The sequence below is a fragment of the Diospyros lotus genome, chromosome 11 (assembly GCF_014633365.1).
Source record: "Diospyros lotus cultivar Yz01 chromosome 11, ASM1463336v1, whole genome shotgun sequence".
Lineage (NCBI taxonomy): Eukaryota > Viridiplantae > Streptophyta > Magnoliopsida > Ericales > Ebenaceae > Diospyros > Diospyros lotus.
In genome coordinates, this window is record NC_068348.1 from 1,497,532 (window position 1) to 1,510,200 (window position 12,669).

The following is a 12,669-nucleotide window of genomic DNA, read 5'->3' on the forward strand; positions in this document are numbered from 1 at the left end:
GTTGGGTTAGGCGTTGGATAGGGAAATTTTGGACTTGACTTCGTTATCTCGAGTTTCCTTTTCGTGAATTTTAAGTTTTTTAAAATAAAATAATTATTAATTTAGTATAATAATTTTATTTGGATAAATCTATATTTTTGTATTTTTATTTTTACATTTTTTTATAATTATTTCATTTTTTTATTGTTTTGATTATATGTTTAAACTTGATATTTGAGTCAATTTAATTCCTGTAAATTGATATTTTTTTCATGTGATAAATTCAGCTTTTCGCTTTTTTATTACAATCTTGCATTTGTATTTTTTAGTCAATTTAATTTTTATATTTTTATTTAAAAAAATAAAATAAGATGATAAAATACATATCTACTGTTCACGTCAAAGTACATTAATTAAATTTATTTAAAAATATAAGTCCATAAATGTAATCAAAATACTAAAAAGTTTAATTTATCATACGAAAAAATATCAAAGTACAGGTGTTAAGTTAAGTCAAAAATACAAGTTTATAGTGTGTAATTAAAATAATTAAAAGTTCGAGTGATCACATGAAAAAAAATAAGAGTACATAAGTAAAAATATTAATTTGGTTAAATTTATTTGTTTGTGATCATGATAATCATAGTTATTGTCGAAAATGTGAATATTGAGAGGTATTATTTTACTTATAAGATATTTTAGTTGTATAAAATAATTTTAAAAAATTGTTGAACATAAGAGTCAAAAAGATATAAAACTTGTTTAAATATAAAAAAAAAATCATTTATTATCATCTCCTTCGATTGCACACCCTTTATTTCTCCAAAGTCAATCTTTACGCTATTGTCATTTGCAGCCATCGCACGATCCCATTATTTATGTTGTTACACACACTAATTTTTCTCTTTCTATGACTGCTTGTCATTATTGTACACTCATATTTATTTTGAAATATCACATGTTATTGTCGTTTGCTATTATCATAACTTGTCACTGTATGCTTTTCTCTCTCTGTCGTTATTGTATACTTATTATTTTTCTATTGCGATTCACAACTGTCACATAGGTTTCTGGCGAGTTTATGTTAAGCTTGATCCCAAACTTAACTCATTAATCTTTTAATGAGTTGAGACCAAAATACCATGAGCCGTGCTACAGTGCTCGAAAAAGGTTGACGCACAAATTTACCGAAAAATTGTCGGGTGGACTTCAACTTCACTTTGGCGAATTTCATCTATGATGAAATCTATCCGAATTTTATTTAAATGTGCGTGCAGTATTTTCGAGATAATAATATTTTTGACATTTGATATTTTTAGTCATCTTGTATGTCAACTAATTCGGGCAAAATAAAATAATCCAAACACCATTTGTATTCTACATATTGTAATGAATTTTGAAAAAAAAAATAAATAATGATGATTTTGTTTTATGGGCTTGGTTTTTGTAATAGAACAAGTGGGCCCACCGTGAATTTTGGATCGTATTCCCGCCTTGTACCGCTTGTCTGGCTTTTGATTGAGTTTTCGGCAAGGTGCCTGCCCCCGCCACGTGGCCACACCTCAATCCGAGCTAGTGGGTGACGTGTCCGTCACGCGCCATAATTGATTTTCTTTAATTTCTTTTAGCTTTTCAAAAAAGGGAAGATATTATGATAGATTTATTTATTTAGATATTATTTATTAAAATACGTAAAATAAAATTATATTAAAATAATTTATGCCTAAAATTTAAAATAAGTTATCTGAATTGAATAGAAGAAGGAATAAATTTATTTTAAAATTTTAACATAAAAAGTTATGTGATTTATTTACAGAAAATTTAATAAATATGATAAAAAAAAATTTATTCAGAATGTTTTCTATATTTTATATTTTTTAATTTATATTTTAATTAATAAATACTACTTGTAGTAAAGTATTATTAATTTACAATTTTTATATTTTATAAAAAAAATTATTTTAATTTATTTTATAGTAATTATTAAAAAAATTATTACAAACTAGTCCTTTATTAAAAAATTATTATATAAAAGGTACTTAAAATAAAAAATATAGAAATAACCCAATCTTCTGCTGATTTATTTATTTCTCATAAAAAATTGCTGAATTTTTTTTAATAATTTGTTTCTTTAATTTATCAATAAATTATCACGTTGCTTAGTCACCTCTAATGCCACTAAACAATTAGAAAATTGGAGTAGGGTATATGGTCAACTGTACACGTGTGGAAGCGTAAGTTATCACAAGATGTGAAATTAAATTTATTTTTGCATGACTATCAATATTTTACGTCTATTCAATGGATAAAGTCTCGTGTTTTAACCCACAACCCACTTATCCATCCTCTTAGGTCGAAGACGCGTCGAGTCATGAATTTTTTGAAAGGGTGAGATAGTCTCGGTCGAATATTATATGTTAATCAATGACTTCTCGAGTTTCTCATGTTAAGAAAAACACATTAACTGTTAATTATTTAAACAAAAACCATAATAGAGAAAAAAATATTAAAAATGAAAACTAAAAGCTACCAAATGACTCGTAAATAATATTTTAAATTTTTATTTTTTGAATAAAAACAAAAACTAACGTAAAAAAACAAAATAAATCTATTAAATTATGGGTTTAGGAATCATCTATTTTATCAAATAAGGAAACATTATATTTTGCATGAAATTATGTTAAAGTTTAGTTATTCTAAAAATGTTATTTGTTATTTCGAAAAAAAAAATAATAATTCACATGTTTGAGCCCTTTAACTTAAAATAAATTTATCCTATCACTATACAAAATTGTATCTTTATCTAAATTTTGCCTAAAAGACTAAATAACCCTTAACTTTCGATCCCATCCGTCAAATATTCATTTGAAATCTTATTTAATATTTTATTTTAATCCACTAATATCTTTTTCCTCTCCACTACACGTGTTTTATTTAGCAATGATTAAAAATTGTAAGTTATTTAATTTTATGGACAAAATTAGAATAACAATAATATTTAGTAAATAAAATAAGTCTTAACACGACGTTTGAGATATATCTCGACTATTTATAAAACACAAGAGGTAGATAATCGTTTGCTTTTAGAATAAATCAAATAATTTATAATTTTTCAAGAATCCTACAAGATACTTTCATTTTTTTTTATAAATGATCGAAACTTCATATGGGTTTGAATTCTACTAAAAGATTTCGTAGAAATTAAAAATTGTTGAAGAAACAGCAAGATATTTATTACGTTCCTTCTAGGATATAGAAAACAAAGGAATAGTAATTATATTCAAGATGATTGCTAATTTACAAAATAGGGCAACCAGCGAAAAAAAAATCCAAATCTTGTTGCGAATTTGTAAATTTATCTAAACGTTTTAATTTTGATAATTATACCCTAATTAATTCAATTAGATATAATTTTATCTAACATTTGAGATCAATTTATAAAGCATGTGTCATTACTAACGTGACAAGTTACTTATTATCAAAAAATATATATGAGTGGAATCCATGTGTACACATATTAGTGGAATGCACATGCATAATTAATTTTTTTTTTATATGTATACATTTGGATCCCACTCATACATATAATTTTTTATAATAGGTGACTTGTCACATCAGCAATGACACACTATGTTGCACGAAAACACCTCATAGGTGCCGTTTCCCCGTTTCCGAAACATTTCAAAAACATTTCTTATTCTCGTTTCGGACCTTATTTATGTCTATTTTTTTTTAAAAACGTCCGTTTCCACATTTCCATTTCCTATCAAAAACGTTTCCCGTTTCCGTTTCCGTGTAACATAAATGATACATACCTCAAATTGATGTCAACTAGTGGATAAAATTGCACCTAATTAAACTAATTGGAATAAAATTATCAAAATTAAAATGCTTAAATAAATTTACAAATTTATGAATTTTTTTTTTGCTATTTTTTCATTTTTAAAAATAGGTTTGAACGTGAGTTTTTTAGCGAGTTAAACTAATTACAATGAGTAACGAGATACAACAAATTACAATACTCCTAAGAGCGAGTTCAATTTATCCCAAATTCCTCCTCTTGCTCATATTCTTTCTACATTTATTGCTCAACATTCAAGTATAATTTTCAATTTCTTCAAACTTGTTACTTGAAATTGTGCGTTTTGTTGTATCTCACTGTTATTAGTAGTGAGTTTAAAAAGATTTAAAAATGTGCCTATGTATCAAGAAATAAGTGTAAGAAAATATCGTGGAAGGGGAAAAATGAAGACAAATTGAATTTGCTATTGAGATTAGCACATTTTATTGTATCTCCCTACTCTTCGTAACGAATTTGACTTGCTAGAAATAATGGTGTTAATGGTTCGAATTGGTCCGATTCTATAAAAATTCAGTAATCGAATTATTTTTAACAGTTCCGAACAAATAAGAACCATAACCGAACTATTACATATATAAAACCAAACCATGACCAATCCGTCACATCATACCAGTTTTGGTTCTATCAAATTAACATTTAGTTTATAAACATTTTCGCAAAATATGAAATTACAAACAAATTTGTTAATTAAAATAAATCCATAACTTCATTAATGCTTAAAGTCTTGAAGTAAAAGTAAAACAAAATAATTCATAGACTATTTCATTAAATAAGATTACATCGACCATTTAGTATAGCGATAGCGCATAAAAGTCTAGAAATAAAATAGTTCATGAGTCTCGTTAGTTTTTTAGGAAGTGATACTATATTATGTGTATATGTGTGTATATATACCCAAAAAATTATAATATATATAAGTATAATATTGGTTCCGGTTCTGTTCAAACCATTGAACCAATCTAAAAGGCACGGTTTGGTTCGGTTCACCGATTTTCGAATATTTTTTGACACCCCTAACTAAAAGACTTACATCTCAACGTGGCATATTAAGTTGGAATAAGTGTGGTACTTTGTTAAATAGTTTGAAAATCAAAATATCTTGTTAAATTATTTTTAAAAAGTTATTTATTTATTTATTTAATGTTTGGCTTCATTTGTTTTTTCTTTCACGTCTTTATTAAATTTGATTTCATTTGTTTTAATATAGAATATCATTTTGTATTCTAAACAAAAAAAATATACCTAAAAGGATAAACCTCTTTTCGCCTCGATGATTTAGGTCATTTGTATTGACCTAAATCCAAATTTAATAAAAACTACACTAATGTAGTCATCCCAAAACTTGATTGGGAATTTATTGTTATAAATGAATAAACAATTTTGTATACCTTTAGTTAAAAGAATCGAACTAATTGAACCGATCAAACTTTAAAAAGATATTAATTTGATATTTATAAAATGACGTCATTTTCTTTGATTTTGTGCGATTTTTATTCATTACTTTAGTTTTTTTTTTTTTGGTGTTTATTTGGTTTGATCGATTTATACAGTTTGACTTCAGTTTTTTGAGTTATTGGTTAGTTTGATTTTCCAAATTAATCGATCTATTTGGTTCAATTTTGCTCATCAGTTTGGTTTAATTGGTTAATGAATTTCAATAATCGAACCGATTATTTGCACACCTCTCCCTGACTACAAAGCCAGTTAAAAATTAAAGCAATTCTCTTCATTTTTTTATTTATAAAGAATGAGGATAGGCATAAGGACATCAGAATTTGCTTGGGAATGGGATTCTTAGCATCTATACTGTAATGTAGATTGAGTTCTCATGAGAACAATTTATTTAAAAAAAACAACCATAAATAAGAAAATAAACATCTATCTAGTTATTGAGAGAGAATAATAATAATATTTAATTAAAATAAATAAAAAATCTTTCTATTTATTTCTATTCAAGGATTGGAGTGAATAAATAGAATGAAACTCACATTTATATTTTGCCAATTACATATTTTAGCTTCTGTATTTTTATATATATTTTTATTTAAATACTTAATTTTTTATTATTTCAATTACATTTTTAAACTACAAAATTTCGAGTTAATTGTATATCTCGACAAATTTATTAAGGACAATGAATTAAGCACAGTTCAAGGGTGTGATTGAAATAACAAAAAGTTTATGAGTGTAATTGACTAAAAATTATATAGTTCAATAGTGTAATTGAAATAACAAAAAGTTTAAATATCTAAATGAAAAAAACACACAAGTACATGTGCCAAAATATGTATTCCGCCTTATATTTTGTTAATGTTTTTTTATGGGTCAAGCCCATATTTTTGTCATTATACTTTTACCTTTTTTTCATGCGACTACCTAATTTTGTTGTTGTTTCGATTATACTCTTGTACTTGCATTGTTGGGTTAATTAACCACAATTCTCTGACTTTTTTTTTTGTTGGTATGGCAACTTGAACTTTTTGTTATTTCGATTATAGTCTTATATCTGTATTTTTAGGTCAATTTAACCCTTATACTTTGACATGTAAAAATAAAAAAAAATGATTAAATTTGCACAACGAAAATGCAAAGTTAAATTAACTCGAAAATGCAAGTACATAAGTGAAATTGAAATAACAAAAAGTTTGAATTACCATTGAAAAATATATCAAAATACAATAATAAAATTGACTAAAAAATATAATTATAAGGGTGTAATTGAAATAATAGAAAGTTTATGTGATTACATGAAAAAACATTAAAAGTATAGGGACAAAAATATAAATTTAGCCTTTTTGTATGAGCATATTTTGACACTCAATTGTAACTCTCGTATATTAATATGTATTTTTATATTAAGTATAACACGTTAATACATAAATGTCACCAAATATATCATAACTCAATGTTCAAACAATAGTTTCGTTTCATAGGTAGAATGATCATCAACTTGTTTAAATACTAGTGCCCGTAACTATCATAAAATTTTCCATAATTGTCTTTAGCATTACGAACCACCCACAAGCATTTGTCAAATGGAAATGCTATTTGGACATTTAATTATGGCATTTTAGTGACACTAATACATTAATATGTCATATTTTGTGTTGTATCAATATAACATTTTTGTTTGTCAAAAGAAATTTTCATAATGATAACTCTATATATGAAAATGCTACTAAAACACTTAAATTTGACATATTTATTGATATTCCGTAATGATACCTCGCACATTTACATTGATACAACATATAATATAAAATATTAATATAGAATAATATCACAAGCGTTAAATTTAAGTGTCAAAATAACATTTATACTCTATATAAGGTAATCTATTGTGCAATTAAACTAGGTTGCACAGAAACGAGAATGGTAAGCAGATTTGAAACGAAACGAAAACAGGAAAATGATGTTTTTTGAAAAAGTAAAAAAGAGAAAAATGTAAATAAAAAAAAATATAACGGTTTTGTTTGTAAATATATTTTTTAATATAAAATTAAAAAAATATTTAATATAAAAATAAACATAAATTTCATAATGCATTCAAATAAATTATGGAACAAATAAAAAATTTTGAGTTTAAGACAAAAAATTATGTCTCTATCCTCTTCATCGACAGAAATGCGTTTATAATTTAGAAATGTGTTTATGATATTTTTTAACATTATGAAATAGTCTCGGAACATTTTCAAATTTTAGAAATGATATAAAAATGTTTATTTTTTTAATTTTTGTAAAAACGAAAATATTTTAGAAATATCGAAATAGCGCTCTCGAGTTGTTTTCGTGCATTGTTGCCATTAAATGCATAACAAATATTAATTAAATAACATCTCACAATAATTTGCTTATTTGGTGCCTCCGACGCAAAGAAATAATATTTATAATTTCACTTGTGCTCGAGGGGAAGTGGAAGTGTGTTTCTGTTTTGGGATTCTTCTGCTGTCACCGCCGGGAAATTGCGGGAAAATGGAAACTGAATCTGAATCCCTAGTTGTCTCAGAAACCAATCCCAATCATCCGCCGGGGCGTCACCGGAATTTCGAGGTAGAGGAAGAAGGCGGACGAGAATGGAACGGCGAGTCGAAGGCAAATGCGACGCCGTTCGATCAGAAGGAACTTCTGAGGGCCCTCGAGGTCGTCGAGAGGGACTCGACGGCGATCGCTCAGAGCTTCACCTCTCTCTTCGCTTCTCTCCGCTTGGCTCTCTCCGAGGTCACTGTCACTTTCCTCGTCTTCTTCAAGCTTCTTGTTGTCCATAGGAATCTTGTTCTGAATTGAATTCATGTAATTGCTCGCGTCGAATTGTTGATTTGTTATTACTCTTTTGGTATTGACTTGAACTGGACCAGAACGCAAATCTCTGCGTGTCTGTGCTGGAGAGATTTTCAAAAGAATGGTTATAACCTTTCGCTTGTTTGAAAAGAGATCAAAGTCAAGAAACTAGAGGTCGTAACATTTCAAATTCTACTTACACACATGAAAGATTATAAAGGGTTGTGTCTCACTTGTTTTAAATTTAATTTAAGTGATTATAACCTTTGGTGAAGGGTTGTACCTTTGATAAAGGGTTATCAAAGGGTTGTACCTTTGATAAAAGGTTGTAACACACAAGAGTTAGTTATATCATTTTGTGAAGGATTGTAATACATATGAATGATTATACCTTTGGTGAAAGGTTGTAACATTATCTATAAATAGATTGATGTGTTGTTCGATAAATTTTTTTTGAGAATTCATATGGTTTCTCTCTCCTTGTTCTTTTCCTACATTCTTACATAAAATTTTATAATTTTTGTGCATACAAAAAGCAACTCTTTGTATTCTTTTATTGTAGAATTAGAATACAAAGCTTCTTGTGTTTGTTATTACTTTTGTGTATTCGGGTTTGTTTTTGGAAATTGCACATTTGTCAACAAACATTATTCTTGATTCCATTGTATTTTGGAGGCTTGTTTGGATCTCTTGTGCATTGTGTTTTGGGACAAACAAAGTCTTAAGAAAAACGAGTTTTCATGCCTTGAAATCTTTGAGTTATTGCAACATATTTATCATCATACCACCATAATTTTTCCAACAGTCTGCGTTTAGTTAGGCATTATTTTTGGTGCTTGGACCTTGGAATTGGATTTGTGAGAACAAAGATAAGGAAGAGAAAAAAAGGAGTACGAAGAGAGATTAAGGGATAGACACTAATGAAAAGGAAATGAAAGGGAAATGAAGGAAACGCAGGCGATTTATTTGTTTCCAAGACGACATGGAATTGCAAATCATTTTTCCTTAATTTGGTCAGTGGGAATGTCTTGTGTGGATTATTAACAACCCCCTTTATTTGCAATTGGATTACATATCTGCATTATTCACCTCTTTCCACTAGTGGCAAACGAATTTAGTAAATAAAGCATTAATACTAAGCTTCAATAATGAAAGGCGCCTTTGATTTTAAAGGGTTCAAGGTGAGCACATTGAGAATTAAATATATGAAAATGTAAATCTAATAAAAAATAGAAGTGTGAATAATATTGTGGTGGGACTTAAGTTACTATAAGAAAGACCAAATTAGATATCTCGGATTAATTGCTCAAAAAGATGGGAAGATTTGAGGATGTTACTCATAGAATCGCGACATGATAGTCAAAGTGAAGAAGGGTTCCCAATATTTTGCATGATACATGTAAGGTGAACCTAGTGCATGAAGCTCCTGCATTGTGGGCTTTGGAGAAAGTCAATCACGTGCAGCCTTATCTTTGTTTAGCAAAAAGGCTGTTTGCTGACTTGGACCTGTGACCTCAAAGTCAGAATGGAGCAACCTTATTGTTGCACCAAGGGTCTGTAGGAGGTAAGTTTCTAAAATTAAAAGGGAAATTTGATTTGAAGGCTATAGAACTAGCTCTATTATGCAACATGAAATTTTAAGAAGTTAAGAACTAACATGTTTAAATATAAGCATAATAGAGCTACGGATGCTATGGTTAATGTGTAACCATACAAGAGAGGACAGAAGTATAAATGGGGTTAGTCATAATAAAGTTGGAGTAATGTCTATTGAAAATAAGATGTATGAAATGTGATTAAGATTTGTATAAATGATAAGATGATTGATAGATGCACTTGTTGGGAGAGTAGATGAAACTTAGTGGGAAAACCAAAAAAAAAAAAAAAAAAAGGAAAAAAAAATTGGAAACTCTCTGTATAACATGGAACATGAGATATGATGGTCTTACATAAAATATGGTTACGAATGGATATGATCAGTGAATAAAAATTCATGTAGCCAATTCTACTCAGTGGAATTAAGGTTTGATATTGTTGTTGATTTGCTAGTCGCTGAGGATTTTCAGCATGAATAATAGTGGAATATTTAATTTAGGGAATGTTTGTGCAGGTGCTTGGAGACCTGAACTGTGTGTTTATTGAATTTGGCTTTTTGGTACAGTGATTGAAAGTGAGCTACTTAATAAATTAAAAGATTGGTGTATGGGTTCTACTTTTTGGTGGTTTATCTCCTCAAATGTCTATAAAGATTTTGTTATAATCAAGATGATTGGGACTAACAAAATAACAAATAAATGTGTAAGTTTATGTACCTAGGAGTTTTTGATTTTATCTAACACATTTGTATTTTTATTAGGACTTATAGTAGATTATGTGGTAGAAGTTAAGTGGTGTACATTATGCTACCAAGGTAATAGTAGTTTTGGAATTGGAAGAGTTTTAATTATTTTAGAAGTCTTATCAAGCCTACATATTTGGCTTATTGGTGTAATTCGACATTATTATTTTTTAGAATGAATAAGAATTGAATATTTGGTAGAGCTAGAGTTCTGTATTCTCCCTTCCTTCCTTTGCTGCAATGCTGCATGTATCCTTCTTCTGCTTATTCTCTCCTCCTCTGCCTCCTTTCAATTTCTCCTACTGCTTTATTTCTGCTGGTCTTCTCTTCTATCATATTCTTCCTTCTTATTTTTTCTCTTCTTTCTCTTACTTTCTGCATAGCATTCTGTTTCCTGTCCCTGCAGATTGCCTTTTTTCCCCCCTTGCATCTCTTCTTCTTTTATCTTCTTCCTCATCTGCTGCTTCTGCTTCAGATTTGCCAGTCTTTTCTTTGTGAACTCTTCTCCTGATAGATTACCTTCCTTGTGCCTCCTCCTCCTTGATTTCTTTCTCTTCCTTTTCTCCTGTGCGTGAAGCAAGAGCTTCATGATGGAGAAGAAGAAAAACGCGAGAGAAGAAAAAGTACCTCGCTGATTTATTGATTAGAAAATGAAAACACAATTATAGAGAACTGAAATGAGGCTAAGTTTATATACTTAGCCTTAACCACCTAACAACCTAACAAAGTTTATAACAATACAACAGAGTAATAATGTAATACTAATCCACTACAACAGCAAGCACATCACCAAGCCTACTACCAGCTGCTTATTCCTTCCACATTCCCCCTCAAATCAGACTCCATAGCAGATGACAAAGAACTAGGCTGTAGACTATCTGTAGGCTGTAGACTGTCTAGAGCAACAACATGGCTGCGATACATAGGTGACAGCTTGAGACCAAGCTTGTTACACAGGAACAAAAACCTGTCCTTGGATTCAGCATGAGCAAATACTGGAGCTAGTCGGTAGAAACCATCTTTAAGGATCCCTTGAAGTAGCACTAGCCCTGAATCCTTGTCCTTGATCAAATAGGAATCAAAATGAAAGTCAACAATCACATTATGATCCTTAGCAAGCTAAGACACACTGATGAGGTTCTTCTTCATAATAGGAACATGAAGCACATTAGGTAAAGAAATGATAGAAGTGAGAGTAGTTTGAGTATACAATTGACTAAGTCCAATGTTAGAAATAGAGAGCTTCTTACCATTACCCACTGCAACTTTGTCATTGTCATTGTATGAAGAATGAAGTGAAAGGTTGTTAAGGTTGGAAGTAATGTGGTTTGTAGCTTTGGAGTCTACAAACCAAGAAGGTTCGCCATGATAGGATGAAAATGAAGAGGATTGAGACTGTGTCTCTGAAGGTTGGGACAAATAACCATAGTGAGTCCCATGTGCAGACCCTAACTCAGTCAAGAAAGCTTTGTTAGAACCAGTGGGAGTAGCTATAAAGGCGCCTAGGTCAGACTGCAATACACCACCACCCCTACCAAATTGTGGACAAAATTCGGGCTTGAAGTACGTTGAAAGTTTATATCAAACCTATGATAGCATCTATCCACAAAATGACCAGGTTTCCCACACAATTGACAATAGATATCCTTCTACCAGAAGACCTACCACGGCCTTTTCCTCCTCTAAAACCACCTCCACGTGGAATAGAACCTCCTCTATTGAGAAAACATCCTCTATTAGAACCATTCCCATTTCTAGACCATTGAGATGCAAGATTCACATGCACATATGGCAACACACCAGAATCAAGACCAAACAAACTATACATATTTTTGGCAGCAAGCCTCTGCTCATGCATTAGTAACAAATATTGAACTTTTTCTATATTAATCTCATCCATTTGATTGGTAATAACACTTACAACAATTTCATAGTCATTATCTAATCCATTGAGAATTGCAATCAACAAATCTTTATCATTTAAAGGTTCTCCAATAGTAGATAGGGCATGTCCTATGGTCTTGATTTTCAAAATATAATCATTAACAAACTGATCATTCTTCTTTATAGACTTTAACTGTTGCTTCAATTGAAATGATTTGTCGACAGTTTGTTGTGAATAAAGGTTCTCAAGAATTGTCCATACATCGGCAGATGATTCACAATGAATCACCTATGCAAAAACGTATTTCTCTATGGTAGAAAACAACCA

The 12,669-nt window shown here is 29.5% G+C and overlaps 1 protein-coding gene across 5 annotated transcripts in view; it reads left to right on the forward strand.

Annotated features, from left to right (window-relative positions):
* The first annotated feature begins 7,713 nt into the window (after positions 1 to 7,713).
* LOC127813520 (uncharacterized) overlaps positions 7,714 to 12,669 on the forward strand; it is a 29,712-nt gene continuing 24,756 nt past the window's right edge. For 3 of the 5 annotated variants that reach the window (XR_008026112.1, XR_008026111.1, XM_052354532.1), the window contains exon 1: positions 7,714 to 8,059. Coding sequence is in view for 2 of the 5 variants with exons in the window: in XM_052354532.1 (XP_052210492.1) it covers positions 7,814 to 8,059 (246 nt within the window). In the remaining 3 variants the exon portion in view is untranslated. The remainder of the gene's footprint in view (positions 8,060 to 12,669) is intronic. The other 2 variants (XR_008026110.1, XM_052354531.1) reach the window with 1 other exon arrangement.